At 34.8% G+C, this 25,004-nt stretch overlaps 2 protein-coding genes across 16 annotated transcripts in view; one reads left to right on the top strand and one right to left on the bottom strand.

Annotated features, from left to right (window-relative positions):
* Positions 1-202: 202 nt before the first annotated feature.
* Positions 203-18,914, top strand: LOC149078821 (116 kDa U5 small nuclear ribonucleoprotein component). The gene is made up of 23 exons (XM_089240968.1): positions 203-316; positions 1,470-1,603; positions 3,630-3,792; positions 3,916-3,994; positions 5,198-5,273; positions 6,168-6,233; positions 6,498-6,533; positions 7,560-7,650; positions 7,807-7,889; positions 8,050-8,216; positions 8,336-8,527; positions 8,663-8,753; positions 8,915-9,050; positions 9,466-9,593; positions 10,279-10,725; positions 13,002-13,095; positions 13,213-13,303; positions 13,664-13,877; positions 14,885-14,972; positions 15,170-15,383; positions 17,181-17,334; positions 17,567-17,674; positions 18,739-18,914. Exons 2-23 carry the CDS (start codon positions 1,481-1,483, stop codon positions 18,832-18,834), a joined length of 2,937 nt encoding a protein of 978 aa, XP_089097094.1. The 5' UTR covers positions 203-316; positions 1,470-1,480; the 3' UTR covers positions 18,835-18,914.
* Positions 18,891-25,004, bottom strand: part of LOC149078820 (uncharacterized) — a 42,905-nt gene continuing 36,791 nt past the window's right edge. For all 15 annotated transcript variants that reach the window (XM_089240953.1, XM_089240961.1, XM_089240958.1 and 12 more), the window contains 3 exons: positions 21,988-22,077; positions 21,697-21,765; positions 18,891-19,141 (listed from right to left, as the gene is read on the bottom strand). In XM_089240953.1, the coding sequence (XP_089097079.1) occupies positions 21,760-21,765; positions 21,988-22,077 (96 nt within the window). In that variant the 3' untranslated portion in view covers positions 18,891-19,141; positions 21,697-21,759. The remainder of the gene's footprint in view (positions 19,142-21,696; positions 21,766-21,987; positions 22,078-25,004) is intronic.

Genomic DNA, 25,004 nt, shown 5'->3' with positions numbered 1-25,004 from the left:
TCACTGTCATGCAAATTGAACAACAACAACAAAATATCCTACAACTTTAAAAAATACTGATCATATATTACCAAAAATTTTTTAATAGTTTTTTAATTAATTTAACATGTTTTTAAAACATTTTTAATAGCTAAGTTCAGTGGTTATGATAACGACGTATATATTTATGACAAACGAAGTTCTAAAAACTACCTACTAATCTAGTAAGTTTTTCGCGACAAACAACAGCCACGAGCTGTAGCTAGCGTCTGTTTATACCGGCTTTAGATAGTTCTACTTGGTTCGTGGGAAAAACTCTGTAAATTCAGCCATTCAGGTGTGTATCGCATTTTTTTACTCTATCCATAAATGCTCATATCTTGTGAATTGAATTCTATTTTTTCGCTTACCGCAGATTATGGATCAACTAGTTACGTTATGTAGGCATGTTGCGTGAATATGTCATGATGCATTTTCCTTAAATTTTTTATTTCGTGACATGTTTTTCTTTGCATGTTCTTGGCATCATTTATTTGATCTAATTTGTCTAAGTGATTTCTAGTAAGGAACAGCTTTGGTATAAATTTTTCAAAGTTTAAATAGCAAACGCGCCATTTTGAGGTTTTTCTTTTCTTTTTCCTTGTTGTGGCCTTCACACATTCATGCGTTTACTTTTCAAATCTATTAGTATTACTCTAGATCTACATACTTTTAAACTGAGCGCAATTCCGGTCTATAGCCAAGGCCAATTTGTTACCATTTGTGTGTAAGTACCTAGGAGTTTGAGTGTGTGCGCGCTGCCATCTATGTTTGAAATTGTGAATGAAATATGTAATGATTGAATATTTGTACTTACTGTTCTAGGCTCGTTGCTCTCTTTGGCGATACTTTTTTAACAGGGAGGAATCAAAGCTGGGAGCCACAGAAAATCAACTTCAGCCGACCGCCACTGTGATTCTGGTGGGGTTTCAAAGCTGAGTCCTAGCAGTGCGAGTCCATAATCTAGATCTATTACTATCCAATCAGCATGAACAGCTTTCTTTTCTCTAAAATTTTCCTTAAAACTTTCTTCTAGCATTCTTTGTTTTTCACAGTTTTCGATGCAGTTTTTTACTATGCGGACATGAATCAAGCAAGAGTAAATTTTGGTCAATTCCCAATATACAGTATATCGTGATTTGGTGACTTTTTAATTCCCTAACAAACTTCGGTGCTATGCATTAGAGTTACTGCCAAAACGACTAAAAACACGGGGGGGGGGGGGAGATTTTCTGATGCTGAAAAGAGATTTTTTTTGCTAAATATGAGAAATAGTCATATGCATGTAAGTATTTGAATGAACATTTATTATATTCTCTCGACAATTGTATCCCATATATAGGGAATCAGCCCAAATAGCTTATTACAAAGTATGCCATCAAATGTCATTGATCAGTATAAGGTTATTTTGAATATATAATTTTAATTTTTGTTTCTTTACTTCATTTCAGACCGATTTATTATGGATACAGACTTGTATGATGAATTCGGAAATTATATTGGTCCTGAATTGGACAGTGATTCAGAAGAGGAAGAAGAAAGATTTGATCGACAGCATGAAACTGAGGCTATAGAATATCATGAAGTGAGAAAACATTTCTTATCTGTGTATTACAAACTGGCTGTATTATGCATTCTGATATAGTAGGGACCAAAAAAATAGTCAAGCCCAGTACTATATTCAGTTGAACCCTGTTGTAACTCCAACATTTGTCCCAAAGAATTCTGGTGCTGTAACAAGTTTGACGTTATATCGAATAGTGGCTATAGCGTTTCAGAGGAGCTCCATTATATAAATTTACATGTTTATTATAAACTACTGTGTGTGTCAGTGTCTTAAATAGAAATGAATTACCTTTTGGGTTAGACAATATACTAGGGAAAAACCTTGTGTAGACCCAAAATTGGAAAAAGGAACAGTGGCTAAACGCATTTTGGAACTGTATGAAGTTCCTACATCGGTAGCAAAGAAAAGAATTGGAAGGTAGTGAAAATACTCTGTATAGCAGGAATTGCTTGTTGTTCCATACAAAGAGTCGAATTGAAATGACTAGCTGCAAGAGAAAAAGAAGAAGGAAAGAAAAGAAAAATGGATGAGCCAATCACAAACAAGAATGTGATAGTGATGGAGAAAAATAATTATTGTAGAAATTTTTGAGAAGGGTGGTGTGCTAGTTAGGTCGTTGACGAACTGGTTTGAGTTTTTGTTGATGTGGAATGATTTAAAGTCCAAGTCAGAAGGTGAAGGGCATTTTTGAAAAATTTTGGTAGAAGAAAAGTTGAACTTATGATCAAAGGATCAGCAATGTTGGGCTATGGATGAGGCAGTTAAAGTCTTGGTTGGTAAACCAACCAAGACTTTAACCGCTCGTAAGCTGCTCCATAAAGAAAATAACCTATTTTATAAGCATTCAATTTTAAGTTCAGGAAATTTCTAAAATTGTATACAATATACACACACACACAGTTACTTAAATATTTCTTGATATAAAATTTAACAGAGAAGCACATACTTACCTTCAAAATTATTTTAATTCTGCGTAAATTTAGTGACACATTTTATAAGTACAAAAAAAATAAAAAATAGAGAAATAATCATGGCATTTTTTTTAGTCTGTATTGATTTTATGATCACAAATTTCCAGTTTTTCAATCATTGGAGAGACAGCTTTCGACATGATTGAACGGAGCAAATCTAAGGACATGATATTAATCAAAATGCAATGACCAGCGAATAAAAACATGCAGTGTTGAAAATCTTTTCTTGGCAACCTTGAACAAACTGATGCAGTATGTTCATTGTACACTTTCTCTTACCAATAAATCTGTTTCTTTGAATACGTTTGGTTATTTTGGTTCCTACATGCATTCAAGTATTTAATGTGCTTTCTAAAAAAAAACCTGACCACACACCATTCTTTATTCTTCAAGTCATTTTCTCTAAACCAGTGATTCCCAATGTTGGCGTTAACGCCCCCCTGGGGGGGGGCTAGAAGCTACGGGTTTAACATAGAATCCTATGGGTTAGATTGCGTTGGGGGGGGCGATGGGAGAAAATAATTTCTGAAAAGTGGGGGGCGATGGCACAAGAAAGGTTGGGAAACTATGCTCTAAATTGTTGCTATGCTGGCTGATAATAACTGGAATGAAAAGTATAAATACTCAACTCTTTTCGTGTTGAAAAAAAACAATGGGAGAAGAAATGTTATAGAAAGTCTTGGAAAGTGTCACATTGACTTTGTGTACATCCAAACACTAGTTGCCATTACAATGAGTTGGTGCTAAAACAGGTTTTTTTACATTATAATCCCTATATGGAATATTTTTTTCACTAAAAATTTGTGAGGTTGGCAATTTAATGGGGGGTTCAACTGTTATAGTGCAGGGCTTGACAGATTGCCAGGGGGGCTATAAAAATCTGTATTGACCCCTAAAATTTTCTGCATGTGATTGCTAAATTGGAGTCTATGCATGACACAAAATTCTCCAATTTCATGACACTGCCTTTTTAATGTAGCAAAAGGAAGCAGTCCCGAAAAAATAAAAAAAATATTTGCTGATATTTGGCATTTCCAACTGAAATATTGTGTTTTTTTAATTATTATTATAAGGAAGAAGTGATGGATGATGGAAGAGATGATGATGACGACGACGATATTTCTCACCGGCAAGTTGTGCTACACGAGGATAAGAAATATTATCCTACTGCTGAGGAAATATATGGCCCTGATGTTGAAAGAATAGTCCAGGAAGAAGACACACAACTTTTGACTGGTAATTTTTTCCCTGTTAATGCATTTTTTTTTCACAAAGAATGTGATGGTTGATTGGATGCTGCTGATTTATTATATAAAATAAAAAACCCTATATGAGTTTATTATAATTTATTTTTTTCAGAACCAATTATTGCTCCCGTTAAAAAAAAGAAATTTTCTCATGTTGAGCAAGAATTGCCGGTAACTACATATGAACTGGAGTGAGTACTTAATGCATTGTAGTTATAAATGAGAAATATAAGCTTGGGTTTTGTAAACCTTTTTGTAATTAGAATGAGATGGCTTAAAAATTTATTGCACCCAAAATTAGCCCAATAATTTTCATAGGTAATAGTTGCTGGGGGTGGGGGAGGCTCTAGGTAGAGAATTGTCTTTGTATGTAGTTTAGGTATATCTTTTTAAGGAACTGAAACACAGTAGATGCTTATTAAAATTACAGATTATGTTACCACTTGGATATTGTTAACACATTTTTTAAGTATGGAATGAACGAATGTTATAACATGGGGGGAAAATGTTTACAGTTATCAGGACTTGATTCAGGTTATCATTTTTTTTCCCTCGAATGTTGTTTTTCTTTTTGCATTTTTTGAAGCTAAGATTGATTCATAGACTTTTTATCCCTATATGTTATCAATCTACAAGACTTATGTAGGAGGTCAGAGCGTTTTCTTATTGACAAAAGTTTCCATACTCATTTCAGTATGTGTTAATTCGGCTGTAAGTCACTATGGTCCATGTGTGTTTAGCTCTTCCTTTACAATAATTGTCTTATAATGAAGTCTCAATTTGTGAGGTGAAAAAGTCAGTCTTCAGTTCATGGGTCAGCTTCTTTCAACTGACTTGACTGCATTCACAATTCCTCAGCTGGAAGACTCCAGGAATCTGTGGAGCATACCGTACATTGAAAGAAGTTTTTGTAATTTGTAATACTACACACTAGACAGTTCCATTTCGACTCCTCACAATTTCTGAATTGAAAAAAAAAAGATTTCACCTTAAAGAGAAAATAAATCTAGTTTTAGAACAATTCAACATTTTGAAACCTGTTAAGGGGAAGAGAGAAACGAAGTTGTTCCATTTCCATGCTTTCCATTCAAACAAATAACTCATGTGATCATTGAGCTTGCAATCAGGATTTTTTGTGGATATAGGTATACATTTTTTATAGTTTTCAAAACCCTAAACCTCCTGATGTGATCAAATGAAGTGCCATGCACTGTATCAACATTTATGCCTTTTCCAAACCATATTTTTAGTTAGTGGCGCATGATTTCCAAAATTCAGTTATATTTTATTTAAGATTGAAATTCAAACTGTATGCTATGATGAGTAATCTACTGATTTAATTCCAGAAAACCATAATTCTGTTGATTAGTAACAAATTCAATTTGTATCAATAGATTTTTGGCTGATTTGATGGACAATTCGGACCTCATTCGAAATGTGGCAGTAATTGGTCACCTTCATCATGGAAAAGTAATTTTTTTTTTTGAGGTTCAATTGAACTGTTGATGTTACAAACTCATCTAGAGGAGGACTTGACTTATCCCAAGAGCCAGATTGTCATGGCAACTGAAAAATTGGAATTGGTGCATAAAATTTTATGTGTGATTACTAAATTGGAGTCTGAAGATGCAAAATTTTGGAAATTATATTAGCTTGGGAATGAACATGGAAAAGGGTCACAGATTCCCAAAAAAGGGGGAGAATCATAATTTTTGACAATTTTACTTGAAAAAAACATGCTTGGCTCACAGAGGAATTTGGCTGGCGCCTAAATTATTTTTTATTTGTCAAGTCTTGATCTAGATTGTGTTTGCTTACCTTTTAATACTGTTTCAATGCAATTTTATAAATTTTTGTGGAAAATATTTCAAAAATAGATAATTAAATATAGAGGCATGGGAAGAAGTTGGGAACCACAGGAAACCAACTTCAGCCGACCACCACTGCGGTGACGGTGGGGTTCGAACCCAGATCCCCGCGATGCGAGTCGGTCATTATGACCACTCGACCACCACAGCGGCTAGGCTCAATTGCTGACAAGCGATTCTTTATGAGCAGTTGCTTTACATGGAAGAAAGGAATAGAATCGTCTGATGTGACGTGACCAAGTCTCATCTCGTGCTTAGAAGATGGTTATATGTTTCCTAATTTTGACGTCCCTGGGGGGTGGGGGGGTGCTTTTAGGCAATCTCAATTTTTGTAATGGTGTAATTTTTCATCGGGTATGGGGTGAATGATTGATTAAATTCAAAGATCACTGAGCTTGGAACCACTTATAAATGCAGATTTTTTTTTCATATTTTTACATTCATTTACTTTATTTTTGGTGATATTACATTAGCTTTTTTATTTCTGTAATTTTAGACAACTTTTGTTGATTGCTTGATAGAACAGACACATCCGGATGTAAGACCTCGTGAAGGAAATAATGTAAGTTTTTATTCTTCATCTACTTCCCATGTCATCGTTAACCTTTTCCAATTCCCAGGTCTCCTTTAAATTTTTCCTCTTTCTGATACTTTTGATGATTTTGCATGTACTGATACTTATTTGTTTGACTTAAAATTCTGGTATGAAAGTTTTATATACGCGTTTTGATATTTCATCCTTTGAAAAAAATTGTGTTAATTTTTTAATATTTTTTATGCACATTCACTTGGCATTTCTTAATTATTGGTTCTTATTCATTTTCAGCTTCGTTACACAGATACCCTGTACACAGAGCAAGAAGTATGTTTTGAGATATGTATTCAGATTTAATGTAAGAAATATACAATATAATATTCAACAGTTACAACCTGTATGAAAAGGCCAAGTTTTCAACTTAAAAAAAAATTGGATTGGGGTGATGATCACTAATGTATATACAATAACAAAAAAAGAAATTATCTAAATCTTAAAAATACAGAAGAACTGTTTTTTGTTGCTGCTGTTGTTTTTTTTACACTGACGAGAGAAAAAATTTCCCGTGAAATAATGGGTTTTAATCAGGGTTTGACTAACTTTTTTATACCTTTCATGATATATATCTGTATGCCAGAGTAAAGAACACAAAAGGAAAATTTTACAGGAGAGTTGTTAAAAGATTTTTTAGTATGTCTTTCTATGGAGCTAGCTTGTTTTATAATGTTTATATCTGTTATTTATTGAAATAGCACTTGGTGCCTTGTACCTGTGTGTAGAGTAAGAAAAGTACTGCAAATTAATAGCATCCCAATATTGACAAAAATGCAACACAGTGTAAACGTAACTCACTACTTCTGGCATACAGATATATGTAAGAAAATACATTCAGTGCCATAACGAAGATAACTGTATTTAATTAGTATATGCAGACACGAAAATATAATTAAATTAACTACATTTTTTACAAACACGTTTTTATCTCACCACTGGTAATCTACACTTTCTTTTCTTTTTCCAACACACACCTGCACAAGTTTATTGCAGAGCTGTCTGTGTACAGTTAGTCCATCCCCCTTGCAGAATGGTGACTTCTTTCCTGCATTAATACGAAATTTTATTATGAAACATCAATTGATAATGTGCATTGCTTCATATCTGCCAAATAATATTTGCAGATGAAAATACCCTTCACATGATTATAAAGCTCTGAAAAAATTTTCAATCTAGTTTTTTGATTATGATCGAATTTTGTACTTTTATGTAAGGTGTATGTTTTTTTATTATAATTTATTATTGCACTATATCTCTCGTATCTTTTTTTTTCTTCTTCTTCTTTTCTTTTCTTTTCAGAGAGGTGTTAGCATAAAAGCAACTCCAGTAACTTTGGTTCTTCCAGACTTGAAAGGAAAGTCCTTCCTTGTCAATGTTTTTGATACACCAGGTAAGTTTTTTTTTTTAATGAGTCAGATTTATTATTTAATGTTTTTCGATACCTCATTTTGATAAAGTTTGTAAGGTTGTTGTTGTTGTTTTTTCGTACCTTGAATTGAATGTGTGATGCTTTATACTGTGATTCAAAAAATAATTCTCTTTCCAGGACATGTAAATTTTTCAGATGAAGTTACAGCGGCCATTCGTTTGTCTGATGGAGTAATTCTCTTTGTCGATGCTGCTGAAGGAGTGAGTGAATTTCAGTAACTTTTTGCCATATGATTTTGTTGTGGTATTTTTTGGCTGCAACTGTGTTTTAATCTATTCCTTTTTTTATTTCTCTATTAATTTTTTTTTCACTTGAAATTTAATAATATTTGGTTTACCTTTTTCTTTTGTATTAATTCAGGTAATGTTGAATACTGAGCGTTTGTTGAAACATGCTTTGCAAGAACGTGTGGCCATATGCATTTGCATAAATAAAATTGACAGACTCATGCTGGAGTTGAAATTACCTCCTCAAGATGCCTATTATAAATTGCGACATATAATAGAAGAAATCAATGGTCTTTTGAGGTACATATTTGTTTCTATTCGCATTCACAATCTAATCAGTTCCAAAGGCCATAGTTTACTATGTGATTTGCAGTTTATTAGTAAATATCACTCATGTCTTCATCGATTTTTCATTTCAGTCTTTATGCCGATGATAAGGATCATCCAGTCATATCGCCTCTTCTGGGCAATGTGTGTTTTGCCAGTTCTCAATATAGCTTGTGCTTCACCCTCAGATCCTTTGCATCTTTATATTCTCAGTCGTTTGGCAACATAAGCATTAGTGATTTTTCCAAGCGTCTATGGGGTGACATATACTTCAACAGCAAGACGTAAGTTATTTTAATAAAAAGCACACACATTGAACATAAGTAATATTGTGGGGAAAAAATTTTAAAATATCAAAAATTTATTATTTTTGCTGGAGTATATTGTTTTTTAATATAACTAAAAAATATTCATTTAAGGCGCAAGTTCACTAAGAAGCCACCACATAGCTCTGTGCAGAGGAGTTTTGTCGAATTTATTTTGGAGCCCTTGTATAAGCTATTTGCTCAGGTAATTTTTATTTATTAATTTTTCTGAATGAAAATTTTTAATAGCTTTACTATAGCTTCTAAATCTTTTATTAAAATTGATATTTTTAATGTTTTTAGTTATTACTCATGTTTAAGAAACATGGTGATCAGCATTATTCTATTGTTTTTTGTTTTTTTCAGGTGGTTGGTGATGTCGACACAACATTACCTCGCCTTTTAGATGAGCTGAACATAAAGCTCACTAAAGCTGAGATGAAACAAAATGTCCGTCCTCTACTAAGAAACATTTGCTCCAAGTTTATTGGGGATTTTAATGGTAAATGTTTCATTTGATCATTATGTTGTGAACTAATCAATAATTATTGATAAGAGCAATTGCTTGAGAGTGAACAAACTTTGCTACAAGTTCATCTACAATCCAATTCCTTTCCCCTTCCCCAAAAAAACTGAGCTCATAAAAATTTATTATTTAAATAATTTTTTTATCCTTACTTATTGATATACTTATTAAGGAATTGGATTGTAGATGAACTTGTAGCAAAGTTTGTTCACTCTCAAGCAATCGGATTCCTTTTTGTAAATGTCTTCCATCGCTTTGAAATTCTTTGTAAATTATAACATATTTGAGGTTTATATCCTTGAACTAAAAAATGATGAGGGTAAATAAAAGGGAAAAATGATGAAATAAATCTGAATTTGGCCCATAAAATATTCATCTTTCAATTTTATAGGTTTTGTGGATATGTGTGTACATCATGTGCCTTCACCAGCAGCTAATGCAAAAGCCAAAGTTGAGCATATATACACTGGCCCATCAGAAAATCATCTTGCTGTTGCCATGGAGGATTGCAGCTCTGAGGTATATTTCCAGACTTTGGGAACCATCTTATCTCCTTTCAAAAGAAGAAGAAAAAAATCCCTCCACAAAAAGCAAGCAAAACCCATCAACACAATTCGTTTGAAAATTTAGGTATCTGCCACTTTCAATTTGGACAATTGGTGGCAACATTTCTCAAATACATGACATCATAAATACGATAATATACACATACATTACATACTGCATGTACAGATTCATCTGAAATTCCTCATAAATGAGATGCATAATTTTTTGAGAGCATCTAGAGCAGAAAATTTTCTACTTGTGAGCATCATTTAAGCCCATATTTCAGCATCAGAATGAGAGTAACTATGTAAAATAAATTTTAAAACGTATTCAGACTCAAACTACCATAATTTAAAATCTCTTGAATGCAACATGATTTCAATGACAATCAAGACCTGGTGAAATTGGATTCTCTAGCAAGCATCACAGATACCTCTCACAGATCAGACATTCAGGACATGTTTTGCTTGTATGAATATTTTTTAAATTCTTGTAATACTAAAAAAATGTGTGAGAATATGTTTGTTCTATAGAATAATTTTTGCAGAAAACAATTTAGTTCTGATTTCAGCTCTTGTGTCTTCTGAAAGGATGTCTGCAATGTTCTTTGTGGGGGAAAAAATCAAAATTAATACTTTGTTTTCATTGTAATTTATAGGGGCCTTTGATGGTGCACACTACCAAACAGTATTCGACGAGAGATGCTACTAGTTTCCATGTTTTTGGACGTGTGATGAGTGGAACTCTGCACGCAAATCAAGAAGTGCGTATATTGGGTGAGAATTACACTCTGATTGACGAAGAGGACTCTAGGATCATGGCAGTCGGGCGCCTGTGGATTTCGGAGGCACGTTATAAAATAGAGTTGAATCGTGTTCCAGCTGGCAACTGGGTTCTCATTGAAGGCATAGACCAGCCTATTGTCAAGACTGCCACAATTGTTGGTGCTGAAGAAGACGAGGACCTGTACATTTTCCGACCTTTGAAATTCAATACAAACTCTGTCATAAAAATTGCTGTCGAGCCAGTCAATCCTTCGGAACTACCAAAAATGTTGGATGGTCTCAGAAAAGTCAACAAGTCTTATCCCCTTCTAACAACCAAGGTGAGCAATTCTGGATCAAGGTTACAAAACAATCATTCGATTTTCGTACATATTGTTCTTTAGATTTATAGAACTTATTGTAAATAGCCATGATTTGTTAGCGAGATTTACAGGAAAACTTCCTTAATCTGAAATTTCTTCTGAATTTTTATATATGAGAAAACATTTTTCCCATTTGAAAAACTGATCCAGTCACTAACACTCCCTCTGGGAAAGATACCATATTTCTCAATAACAAGATGATAGCCTACATTATATTGTTTTTGTGTTATTTTACATAACAAAATCTATTCTCGCTCACTGGGATGAGAATGCTGACCACTCAGCTGCCAGTAATAAATTAATATAAGCATTTAAAAATTTTATGAATGTATGAGACACATTAATCCTTTTTTTGGTTTTGTCTGAGCTCATATTGGGCATGTGTGATCTGATTATTCTGGCCCTTCCTGAGTGTAGCTTGATCCCCCAAAGTAGAATATTTCGCATTGTTCTGCAACAAGCCCTCAGCTGAATGAAAATGGTCTTCGGTGAAAATTTATTTATAGTGTTTTCCATGCGAAAAAAAAAAACTCACTTCTTAAAATTCCTCATGAGATTGTTCTTGATGTATGTCACAAATTTCAGCATATTCTGCTTTGGGGGCTTGGGCATAAATAAATTTAAGTGTTAGTGCTGCACATGAGCCATTCATGGTTACTGTACTGTCACATTTTAATACAAATACAAACACCAAGGCCACAATAGACAAATTTGCCTGATGAGGTGGCTGAAAAAAATTTGCCCATAAAAAATATGGAGGTCAAAAATATCCAAAATACTGCAACCTATTATAAAAGCATAATGTCACCAATAATAATATATTGCCTATAAAAAGATGATGGTTTTCTTATTCTAAGTAAGGATAGCTTCTCAATTTATCCCGATATGCTATGGTATTTCTTTTTAAACGTGTCAATTGTGTTAGAATTCACAACCCCCGGAGGTAAGCTATTTCATTTATTCACTGCCCTATTAGAGGAAAAACTCCCTGAAACGCCACAACCTGGAGTTGTCCCTTACTAATGATACTGGTATCCCCTTGTCGAAGCCATTGATTGATGCATTAATAATGCGTATATTAATAACTTGTGGTCCATCTTATCCATCCGGTTCAAAATTTTAAACACTTCGATCATAGATCATGTTCTTCCCCTTCAAACATTCGTGTTCTTCCAATGTAAACCTAGGTCGGTATGGTAACAGTAAACATATCAGAAGTCTGTCCAGGAAAAATTAATGTTCATTTTCCATACCTTTCACAAAATTCCAAAACTGAAATAACATCCTTCACAAAATACAAGTCAGTGAAACAATAAATTTAAAATTTCATTTCTTTTGTATGAAATGAACTCGGATTGTATCGCTTCTTACAAAATTATGCATTTTTCACAAAAATAAGACCCCATAAAAAAAAGTTTGGACAGACCCCCTGCATATATAGTTGTAGATATGGTCTCCAAAACTGTACCGCATACACCTCCTTGGCAGCCTAAGTCCCGAAAAAGTGGAAGAATGATTTCATAGCCTATCCACCATGATGCCTACGTTTTCAAGAACATAGTTTTGGGCCCTTGTTGCGCCTATGTTGATTTTTGTTATTATTATGTATTTATTTGTTGTTTTGGTTCAGTGAAACCTGTACAAAATGGAACGTTAATATAGACTGCAATGATATTCTGTCTTAGACAGATTTCAGTTTTATAAAGGTGCAAATAAAGCACTAATCATTGAACAGCCTATATTTTGATTCTGTTCAAGACAGGTTTCACTGTATTATGTTTGAAGAAGTTGTTTCTAAAAGGCAATCTGGACAGTCTTAAGCCCATCATGGACCCCCGGGCAAGCAATGCTCACAGAGCCTCTATCTAGCTGGACTTGCCAGCATGCCAGTTTACATACTTATACTCTCAAAAATTATATTACCAGATCTTTTTTTATAATCATGAGGACCTCTTGATAGAACACCAGATCTCTGCAACAAGTTGTATCCCATTGCTGATATCTCTGGCTTCACGAACTTGGTCCTCTTGTGGGAGGAGGGGTGTGTTCAGGTATGTTTGTGCGATGGCGCTGCCCCTCAAACTCAGAATAACTGTGTCTGGCTTAAGAATTTTGCAGCAGAAAAGCTAATCATCCTTTTGTTGTATATTTTTAGCTCCTGTGTTGTTGTTTAAACATGGTATAATTTTGACGCTTGTCACTGTAACTTGTATGACATTTTGTAATCAATTCAGGTTGAAGAGTCGGGTGAACATGTTGTCCTTGGAACGGGTGAGCTGTACCTGGATTGTGTGATGCATGATCTTCGAAAAATGTATTCAGAGATAGGTGAGTTATTTTTCTCTCTAATTTTGATCAACCTTATTTTACTCTCACATTTGTTGCCAATACACTGTGTTCATTTCTATTGTATGATCATCATGTTATGTTTACATTTTTATACAGATATCAAAGTAGCTGATCCTGTGGTGTCGTTCTGTGAAACTGTTGTTGAAACGTCCTCTCTCAAATGTTTCGCTGAAACGCCAAATAAAAAGTGAGTAACCTATGTTTGAATTTCTAAAAAAGTTTTGTTTTCTGTCTTGAAAGAGGCTTTGGAAATTGTTGCCATCCTTTCATCAAGACATAATGAATGTTTCAGAATTTTCTGATGGACAGTTAAGGCTGTTGACGGCTCAGAACGCACCTCAGCGTTCACATTGCACAATGTCATGTTTTTTGCTGAGGGGGAGAATCTCTACAATTTTATTTTGAAAATGGAAAATCCCCCACATTGTTTTTCAAAAATCCCTTTTATACTTATTTTTGTACAGAATTAGGATCCACGCAAAAACCTTCCTACTTCTTATTTTCCAACATTAGCCGCTATGTAATAAATTACTGGTTTTTTTTTTAGGAACAAACTCACAATGATTGCTGAACCCTTAGAGAAAGGTCTTGCGGAAGATATTGAGAATGAAGTTGTACAGATAAATTGGAACAGAAAGAAACTGGGTGAATTTTTTCAAACTAAATATGATTGGGATCTGCTGGCTGCCCGTTCCATATGGGCATTTGGTCCCGATTCAACTGGGCCAAACATATTGGTCGACGACACTCTTCCATCTGAGGTAGAGTCTTATTACAAATTAATTATACGGTTTCACGTGACTCATTTTGTTTTGAAGCTTTTAGCTAAAGAACAAAATTACTGAAGGATGTAATTTGGTTTGTATCAAATATACAGTCAACCCTCGGTATTCGTGAATTTCATATTCAGTCTATTCCCCTGTTTTTTAGAAACACAGTTACAGTGATAATTAAATGAGCATCTTTAAAAACTGATGAAACTGAAATCGAAACCCACGTCCTCTCACTCTTAGGGTGAGCACACTAGACTGAAAAGACAACAAACTTTGAGCTCGTGTTCTGAACTGGTTCATACATGTACAGCCAGACCTAACTCAGGCCAAAGCTCGCATTGCGGGAATATCCACTAGAGCAATTCATTTTTCTTTCCTGGATTTATCTTCTCATCAGCCAGCTGTCGAAACTTCCATAGCTTCTGAAAATGTTTCTAAAAAACTTGTTTAAAAAAATGTTTCTGAAAGTAAAAAGCTAGCTAGGAAAACTTGAACTATTGATAAAGGTTAGTTTTATTGCTGCTATTTCCCCATTATTATGGGTTCGATGAATATGCAGTCAGATATATGAAAAAACAAGAACTTCAGATTCTGTCAGCCATTGCTGTAGCTGCTATATACCCCTCAATCCACATATCTCTCACGTGGAAAGTGCTGTTTTTCTGGGGGAGCAATAACAAAAATATGTAATTTATGTACTGCATAACTTCTGTACTATAACTGTCATTATTCAGTTGTGTTAAATGGCTAATACATTATGGCGTTCTTTCAAAACACATTGCTGAGAATCTCCAGATGTGTCACAAAGCAGTTATAAACAAGATGTCTAAAAAAAAGTTTATGGTTTGGGTTGGGTTATTCACGGATTTCCAATATTCAACCCCCGCCAATATTGAGGGGCAACTGAATCTCATTCACAAAACTGTTAAATCATTTCGTACTAGATTTGCAAAACATAATTTTCACATAAGGTCTTCTCATCTTTCCTACCATAGGTTGACAAGTCGCTGTTGAGCATGGTAAAAGACAGCATTATTCAAGGTTTCCAGTGGGCTACCAGAGAAGGTCCCTTATGTGAAGAACGTTAGTGTTTTTGTTTTCTATGTAATTGTGTTAATTTTCATTTTAAAAAATTTCAAAAACCAAATTGGCAATCATGCTACCTTAAATATATATGGGTGTTTTTTAAAAATGAATCATTCCTCATCAATAGTGTGTGTGTGTTGAGTGTAAAATAAATCAGTTTTAGTTAATTGTTTTTCTTTCATTTGTTTTTACAGCCATAAGGAATGTCAAGTTCAAGATATTAGATGCTGTAATTGCCGGTGAGCCAATTCACAGAGGTGGTGGTCAAGTCATTCCAACTGCCAGGAGAGTTGCATATTCTGCATTTCTCATGGCAACTCCTCGTCTTATGGAACCCTATTACTTTGTTGAAGTACAGGCTCCTGCTGATTGTGTGTCGGCAGTGTATACTGTTTTGGCTAGAAGACGGTAATTCCTATTTTGTTGCTCTGTTTATTAGATACGTTGCATTTTTATGTATAACCTCATTAAAGGGAATTAGCAATTAGCTATACTACTGCTTGACCAAATATGCACTCTTCCCCCCCCCCCCCCCAATAAATATTCCTCTAGGAAATTTCTAACAAATAGATATATGGCCGGACATGTGTTCTTAGTGTGGCCCCTGTATTTATGTTGTTAGAGTTGTGTTTCATGTTCTCTTGATGCTAGCACGTGTCTTCCATATTTTGAAGTAGAAAGTGCCTAAATTTCTGTTATATAATTGCACTGGACAAAGAGTTTTGTCAAAAGTTTCTGCGTTTAAAACAAAGATAGTCATTTCTTATGTAACCATGAATTTGACTGTGAAAAAGCTGAATTGGCTATGGTTTCCTCTAAAGTTGCAGATATGTTTATACGCAACACAAATATATAGAAATTTCACCAATATATAGACCCACAACATTAATGTTACATAAAACACAACAGTGCATAAAAATATTGTTTACAGCATAATAGTTCATTTATCGCATCTGACACATACTTTGTTTTGCATTATGCTTGTACTGGACATACCAAGCATCTCCTACAAATTACCCAACAGTAGTCAGCCTGCATAAAGGTTAATCATTTTCTAGCACCCAAGTGGCGCAGTGGTAAGATGCTCGTCTTCCACTGTGAAAGTTACCATCAAGGTCCATGGGTTCAAATCTGGGCACTGAACGTCAGAATCAAGTTCTTGACAGGGATTGTAACTGTTCCCCCTAGAACAAGGAATTCCTAGTAGTCGCGGATCATTAATTCGCTGCCACTAGGTCCCTGCCCTTTTCCCGATAATGTTGTTTTATGTATAGTCTTTACCACTTTTCATTATGTAATAACCAGGACTGGACAAATCAAAAAAAAATTACCTGAAAAAAAGGTCCAGGTCCAAAATGTTTTTTTTTTACTTTGGCATACTGGCTTCTTTCATGTTAACAGATACGCTGTTATAAATTCCAAACATTTTGTGCTGCTCTCTGCCTGCAATTTAGCAACTACATAAAAAAAAATTTTAGGTGCCAATATCAATGTTTTAGTCGCCTGGGATTTGTCCGGCCCTGCTAATAATGCTCACAAAGCACATTTTTTGACTGTTAACATGGTAATATCTCAAAAACAAGAGCTAATAAAACTTTTCCATGGTGATATTTGTGTTCAGAAAGCCAAACCCATTGGGAATTGTATATTTACATGTAGGATGTAATTTCATTGTTGTCCAGTGTTATGTTGAAAGTCTGACTCTTTGTGGGGGAAACTTTCAAATAGGAAATTAGCTCATATTCACTAGATCGGATATTGAATGAACTACTATTACTTAACCTTACATATACTTCATACACAATTTATTTAATTTGAATTCAATTAATTTTATTTAATTGAATTTAATTTAATTTTATTGTATGTAGAACTGCAGCCTGTGTGCATAACAAAAGATTATATTTCTAATTTTGAGGTGCAAATGTATTTCAAAGTTGAAAAATAGGAAATAACTGAGGTGCCTCCCACTTTTTTTTAAATCTGAAGTTCACAATGGCAACACTTACTTCCTTTACTGTTACATCCAGGGTTTTTTTGTGCATGTTATAGTTTTTAAAAATACCGTCAGACGTGTTGATGATAAAAATAGTGAAGTTTTTCCCATTCCTTGGATTTTTTATTCAGGACCATGACATATTTTATATCAAAATATCTATATATATATATATTGAATTTTTTTCAATAAATATATATTATATTCAATAGTGGGCATGTGACTCAAGATGCGCCAGTACCAGGTTCACCACTTTACACGATAAAAGCTTTCATTCCTGCAATCGATTCATTTGGTTTTGAAACAGATTTGAGAACTCACACACAAGGACAAGCATTCTGCTTATCTGTATTTCACCACTGGCAGGTAAATAATAGTTTTTATTTTCAAGTATGGATTGTTTGACATTCAATTTTTAAGATGTGTTTTTTATGTAACAATAATAGCAAAGATCAGCATATCTCTGCTGACTGAGATTATTCAAATTTACCATATATTTTAAATCGAATTAATTGCAGTGCTGTATGATTTCTGTATACACAATACCAGTTATTGATTTTCATTCTAATGGACTGTTTTTTTTGTTTTTTTTTTTTAGATTGTACCTGGTGATCCTCTGGATAAAAGTATCATGATTAGACCCCTTGAGCCTCAACCAGCTCCCCATCTGGCCAGAGAATTTATGATAAAAACTAGACGAAGAAAAGTGGGTAGTCTAATTTTTCAGAGTTAACTAATAAACTACTGTCAGTTTTTGGCTGGTATAAGTAGCTGCCTTAGTTATCAAGAATTTGGTTTACATTATCAATTTTTTTTCACGGAAAGTTTTTCTTTTTGCAAAGTTTGAACCAAGCTCATTCTTCCCCGTTTAAGTTATCGTTATAAAGCTGCAAGACTATATAAGATGCCAAAAGGCTCCCCTTTATGGATAAAAATTTTCGTCAGTTCACCGTGTCATAATAGGGCTGTAATTGCCACTACTGTCCATGTAAAATTTCTTTTGCAAATTCTTTCCCATGGTGAAGGGATGTTCAAGGTAAAAAAAATGTCCCTTTTTACAGTTCATGGTCAGTTTCTTTCAACTGATCACATTACCGTTCCTCAGCCGAAAGCCTCTCTTGAAGACTTCTATAAGGCACGTACTATATTTTGTGCCATAATTCTACATACACATTAGTCAGTTCCATTCCATCCTCACAATTTCTAATTTTTTAAAAAAATTAACTTGAGGGGGTGCGATCGTTGAAGTTATCAATTGGTTATTGTGAACCTAGAGTCTTGATGTGATCACACATATATGTTACAGCCAATGTCCAGACTCTTTGCAAAATGGCTGGCCATTGTTCTGAGTAACAAGCTTTGGCATCTTGGGTTAATACCGTGACTCCAGCAAGAATGAAATGATTCAAGCTGCAGGAACCACACACAGAAGGGTTTGATCACAACCCTATTAACATTAGTCATTTCTTGGTCCATTATAGTCAAATATTGGTTGTGCAGTATAGAAACTCGCAGCAAAATATTGCGTCCAATGTAACCAATTATAAGTGAAAGGAGCGATATCTTGTATAAAATTAAATTTATTTGGCAGAAACAAAAGGCTATAGAAGACAACAATCATGGCCATTCACAAGGACATTCGAAATACAAATTCTACATCGTTGATGACCTTGGCTTTGAACAAGTCCCCACCTCAATAAATGGTCGCGGTTTTTTTTTAGTGAGCATAATCCTTTAAAATTTTGCTGATTAATTTTTTTTCTTTTTCAGGGTCTGAGTGAAGATGTTAGTATTAACAAGTTCTTCGATGACCCTATGTTGCTCGAACTCGCCCGTCAAGATGTCATGCTTAATTATCCTCTATAATTTGTTCATACTTTAAATGGACTAAGATATATATGTGTAAATAAATAACTCATTGTTTATAAATAAAGTTTTAATTCAAACTTCAAAAGAATAGTTGAATTCCATAATTAAAGTACAATATGCATTTACTAAATTGTGATTCACATTAGAATAAAATTAATAATCACCAGGGACATTTTTCATTAGAACAAATTTCCAAGGTACAGTGATAGAAAAATGGATATCTATATGAAACTGATGAAAGGAAGCTGGCAAGAGGCAGAATTTGCTCGCTTCAGCTGGAATACCGATTCAGCCACTGCAATTTCTAATTGCGAAAAAAAATTTTAAATTAATAACACAAATGTTTTATACTCTACTTAGAATATAGAACTGAATAAAAAAAATCCAAAACATATTCAGTACAATCTGTATGAATCGGAACACAAGAAACTGAAATAATATGGCATTTTAGACAAGTGCACATTAATCATCGATAGTACTATATTGAGTTCTACCATAAGTCAGGTGAAGTTTAACATACAGTAATACCCTAACCACGTCAATAATTTGTTGCAAGACTAATCGCATTGATGATGATGACCCCTTCCCTCCGTATTTTGTGGTGAAACCAAGATTTGCTCTAAGTGCATCTATCTGATAAAAATCAATTTTAGGATTAGATGATGCAAGTCTGGGGTGTTACTGTGAATCTCAATGATACATACACAGTGTGGCTTTTCTCTCTGGACCTGCTATTAAATTGCTAAGAAATAACGTGTGAGATTCAAGTAAATACAGCAATTCTTGAATGGATGTCATTTAGTGTCATCTTAATGTATAGGTCTATCCCAGGCAGCATGGGGAGGGGGGGCCCTCGTGATGATAAAATCTCATTGAGATTAAGCATATAAATTGATGAGTAATCATCTCTAGCAGGTGGGGGCCCTCAGAAAAATCAATTTGCCTAAAGATGGCTCTGCTGCCACAGTGGAAATCATTACATTAAACTCCAGTGAAATGCCACCTTTTTTCAAGAAGAATAATCTGATTTTGTGCAGATGATAGTGCCCCCCCCCCGCCCCAATTCCGAGAAGATAAAAAAAAACAGGAAGAAAAATACTCGGGCTTTTTCTATTTGTACAGTGGTTCTCAACCTTTTTTAGCCCATGGCTCCCTTTGGTCCATATTTTCATCTTTCATTCCCCCCCCCCAATTCTTAAGTTGGAGTGAGACTCTTTCTACTAATTGAATTGAGTTTATTCAAAACTAAATTTATAATGAACAAAAATTTGATCAATCTCTGAAACCCTGGTCAGGCATGGACCCATGCCCCCCAAGAACTGAATTATATGAGAAAAATAGGTCTTGTAAGATATATATACAGGAAAATCCAATGAACATAATAAATCACCCTCCAGACACATCACTATGTGACTGCACCCACACTCAGCTAGAGTTCAGTGAGCTTACTTCTTGGGGGGGGGGGGGGATTTTATGCATGGCTGTCTCGACATGATTCATCCCCAAGCAAACTGATATTCTGGGACCTCCATACTTAACAGGAAGAAACAGCTTAAATATTTACATACTTTCATTCCAAAGTCATAGTACCAGATATATCATTATGAAGGTCCCAATATGAGGCTTCGGGTCAGGGCACATGGGTTAACTGTTTCTATGCACATCTCTACTGGATTGTGAAAGTGGTCATATATTTCACTTGAAAGCTTTATTTTGTCACAGCTTTCTGTGGCCTCCTTCACCACTTCTCGTGCCTCCCCTTTCATCGAATTTTCACCTGTGCCCCCCTCCCAGAACATCTCAGGACCACAAGGAGTCATATGGCCCCACGTTGAGAACCACTGATCTATACTCTAGTTACATTCCAAAACAACTCTGCAGTCAAGGGGGAACAACTCTCGCTCCTTCTGTTATCAAGCTGAATAAAAGCTGACTCTGCACACTATCACTTGATCTTCTCCATCAGGCCCACCCCCAGGGTGATATTGCCTCTGTTGGGGAACACTAAATTAGACAAAGCGAGAACATCTAGTTTTGGAAGAAATTTGATGTCACGATTGGACAAAATATTTACTGTGCATGTAGTGAGAGAGTCTATAACATTACCGGTCATGGTTGTATGAATAAAAATCTTTTTTTTTCTTTCTCTCAAATTGATGCCAGTTGGACAGTATAATTTTTCAGTATCTTTAAGAAAAGTCATGAAATTTCAGCAATCTGAACAATCTAGTTCATTTTGAAAATAGATTTAAATTGGTCAAAATGACCAACGTGGTTCTTGTCTTAAAGAGGCAAGATATTTCATTATTGCCGAAAGAGGGTTTAACAAGCATCTCTATAAATAACTTCATGCTTTAATATTAGTAGGAACAGAAAATGCACTGCACTTAAAATCTATAACAATTAGGTGGGAAATTTATTATTAATTAGTAAGTAAAGCATTAGACTATTTCACCAAACACCAACTCTGGCCATATCGTTATATTGCAATTTACTGCCTTTAATGAGATGGATTAGAAATGAAGGTGCAATCTATCTATGGTCGCCTCAAGTTCGTTAAGGAAACTATATCCTCCCTCAGATTTGAACCTGGGTCCATGATGGCAACCTTCACGGTAGTAGACGAACATCTTACTGCTCAGGCATTAAAATAACTTCAACGAGCTGGATTCTATCACTGGTCTTCAGGATCACAGTCTGACACACTATCAACTCAATAATTCAGCTGTCAAAAAAACTTCCCATACCAGGAATCGAACCCGGGCCTCCTGGGGTGAGAGCCAGGTATCCTAACCACCAGACCATGTGGGAAAAGCATTAGAGATAGATAAAGTATAATAATAATTATCCATATCATACCCTTTGTGAATGAGAAGTAGTAGTTGTAGCAGCATCTAAGAAGGCACTTCAATTCATCAAACACTACTTCTAATTAGGGAAAAAATATCCAGATTAATCTTCACGATAAGTAAAGCATGGTTAATTTCCTACTATTTCATGCAGTCACAATGTTTTTTATTTCAACACCTACAAAATTTTACCAATTTTTTTTTAATTCATTAATTTTTGAATTTATTGAATTATATTCTGAATATTAGATTCATAAGAAATGAACTGATCATAGGGAAACCATGTGGCAACCCTACTTACTGTTTGGTGCTTTGCTTTTTCCCTCTCTATGATAAGTCTGGTCTGTTCATCACTGAACCTCAAGACTGCAGTTATGACTTTAACCAAAGTCTGAAATATGGATTAAATGGTCATTCCATGATTCAAAAGTTTCCTTAACATTCAAAGCAATTACATTGGTACGAGATTAAATAAAAATAAATACAACTCGTGATACAAATACAACACCACAACAGGCAAAATGCCAAGCGAGGTGGCTGATAAAAAATATTAGATTTTTTCATCTTGAAACAATGCACTGATTAAACAAGAGTAATTCAATTAATACAGTACTTTAATAAATACAGTCAAACTTGGTTATAGTGACGTCGATCACTACATGAAACTTAGTTGTTATAACCGAGGCATCATTACAACCAAGTTTGACATTTTCAAGATCTTGATTAAAAATGTAATCAGATGCTGTGCATAAAGTTATTATTTCATTGTGACTAGGGTGACCATATTTGATCAACAAAAATACAGGAAATTGGGGTCATAAATATGGATTCTCGCCAAAAATGTTGGCAATTGTCATCAGAATTTTCAAATATTGCTTATAAACAAAACCCTTGGCAAGAAATGCAGGCCACAGCAAGTCTGCAGTGATTTAAAATGTATTTCACAGGGTAAAAAAATTTAACGTGACAAATATATCACATAGCTGCCAAGTCTCCCGATTTTTCCGGGAATCTCCCGAATTTTAGCTTCATCCCTCGACCTCCCGAAAAGTTCTTAAATCTCCCTAATTTGTACAAAAATCACAAAAAATCCCTAATTGTCCCTAAAAATTCCCCACTTCATTAAAAAAAAATCCCCACTTCTGAAAACAATTTTTAAGGAATTTCTTGTGGGGCATGAAGTCATTTGCCCGTTTTTTTCTCCTTTCGAAATGACACACGTTGTAAATGGGGAAATTCCCTTTTTAAGGAAGTTTTACAACCCCTCTGATGGTAACAAGAAAGTTGTTTGTCTTATCGTGCAGCGAAATAGCTTAGCAGCCAATAGTCCTGAATAATAATTGGAGATTATAGTGACGCACATGTGGCCAAAACTTCCTCTTTGTTGAAGTAATGTACGTGCAATAACAAAACATGAATATTGATAAGCAAAAAAAAAATGTTTAATCAATTTTAAAGATACTTATTCCCGATGAATTTCCTTTCATCAAACGTTCCAGAAAAGGGCAGACTTTCTTTTTGTACAAGTTGTGTTACGGACATAAGCATCGGTCATGGTGGAAAGACTGCCATCATCACTCATGTGAAATGAAAAAAAAACATCAAGTGTCACAAAAAATCAGTGTTCTTCAAAAATCAACGCTTTTTCCCTTCATCTTCCGATGATTTTGGGGTAATTCGCGCAGAATGTTTGTTCACATCGTTTCTGATTGAACATATGTTTTTTAGATAATTTTAAAGTTTGGGCCTTCAATTTCACTTGTTTTTGAGTAGGGATTTTCTTCCCAAGGGTTTAATTTCCATGTGTGTAAAATCCCTATTTTATTTGACTTCAACTGCTGAGTAGGAATTTTTTCCCTACGCTTTAACTTTTATGTGTGGGAAATCCCTTTTTTATTTATTAGGGAGTGGTTTTAGCATAAAATATGGGTCTGCATGAAAATCTCCCTAATTTTCATTTTCAAAAGTTGGCAGCTATGATATCATATTTGTTATAATGCAGGTTTATAGATTATGCAAATCACTTTCATCCCTTATTTTAGTAAATATGAGTTAAAGCAATCCTAATTGAAAAAATGGGGAATTTTTATTTAAAAAAAAAATCTGGAAGGGAAAAATTACTGGAAAATACGGAGATGTCACGAGTATGGGGTCATGTTAATGAGCTAGTTGCAGGTCAAGCATGTAATAAATCTTTTTTAGAATGTTATGCACCAGCAGCAGACAAACATTGCATCAATGCTCTAATTCTAGAAGTTTTTGTTTAAAACGCCATAAGAACAGAAGCAAACTCAACAAAAAAAGGCATTACATCTGAGGTGCGTTTTCATTGATGGTTCATGCAAGGTTCATTTTCATTATTATCTATGGAAATTTTAGCTCAAACCACCAGTTATAGTCGAGGTGTCGTTATAACAGAATTTGACTGCACACCATTACTGCTATATATAAACCGCATATGCACCACATAAACATTTCTTTGAGGAATTTTTAATATGATGGAATTGGTGTAAGTCAGAATACACAGTGCATATGTTGTGTACCTAATGTGGAGTTTGTTTCTGAGTAATGTCTGTAATGTGTTTAAGAAATGCTACCATGTCTTCTGAATTTGGAGGTAAAAACTTCGTAAGTTATTTTCCCTGTTCCTATTATGTGGAAATTTTTTTTAATGTTATAAGTGAATATACACTGCTGGCCACCCAAATTGCAACTACAAGAAAGACAAGAGATATCGCAACAATATTTATTTTGTAGATAACATGTTGACCAAGCATCAAATGATTAAATTTATAGACTTCTGTGAAGTGTGGTTCCTGCCAAAATCAGTAGCCAGAGTAGCCGCCATTGTTGGAGATCACCGCTGCCACACGCCTCGGCATTGATTCAAAGAGACTTTGGATGTGTTCTTGGGGTACAGCAGACCAAGCAGCTTCCACGCGTTGCCAAAGTTGATCTGGTGTGGCAGCTGGGGATGTGATCTGGGTCAATCGTTGAGCAACCATGGACCACATGTTTTCTATCGGCGAAAGATCCGGAGAGCGAGCTGGCCAGGGAAGCAATTCAATCTGGCGATTGATGAAGAACCTTTGGACAATGCGTGCCACGTGTGGTCGCACATTATCCTGTTGAAATATGGCTGTGGGCAAGCCCTGAAGGTAAGGAAGGACAACTGGCTCCAACACCTCGGAGATGTAGCGCTGGCTTTTTAAAGTACCGGCAATGCGTACTAGAGGAGTGCGAGAGTGATATCCAATACCGCCCCATACCATAATACCTGGTGCAGGACCAGTGTGACGGTGCATAACGCAGCTGTTC

The sequence above is a fragment of the Pholcus phalangioides genome, unplaced genomic scaffold, assembly GCF_987345545.1.
Source record: "Pholcus phalangioides strain wild (caught in Gottingen) unplaced genomic scaffold, Ppha-v1.0 ptg000013l_1, whole genome shotgun sequence".
Classification (NCBI taxonomy): Eukaryota; Metazoa; Arthropoda; class Arachnida; order Araneae; family Pholcidae; genus Pholcus; species Pholcus phalangioides.
The sequence above is the reverse complement of the archived record's forward strand: the minus strand, read 5'-3'. Positions and strand labels throughout refer to the sequence as shown.

Bases quoted from the DNA above. Each gene is read 5' to 3' on its own strand.
- LOC149078821 (XM_089240968.1), top strand. From the start codon at position 1,481: ATGGATACAGACTTGTATGATGAATTCGGAAATTATATTGGTCCTGAA. The intron at 6,534-7,559 runs GTATGTTTTGAG...TTTTCTTTTCAG, and splicing joins CCCTGTACACAGAGCAAGAA to AGAGGTGTTAGCATAAAAGC. The intron at 13,304-13,663 runs GTGAGTAACCTA...TTTTTTTTTTAG, and splicing joins GCTGAAACGCCAAATAAAAA to GAACAAACTCACAATGATTG.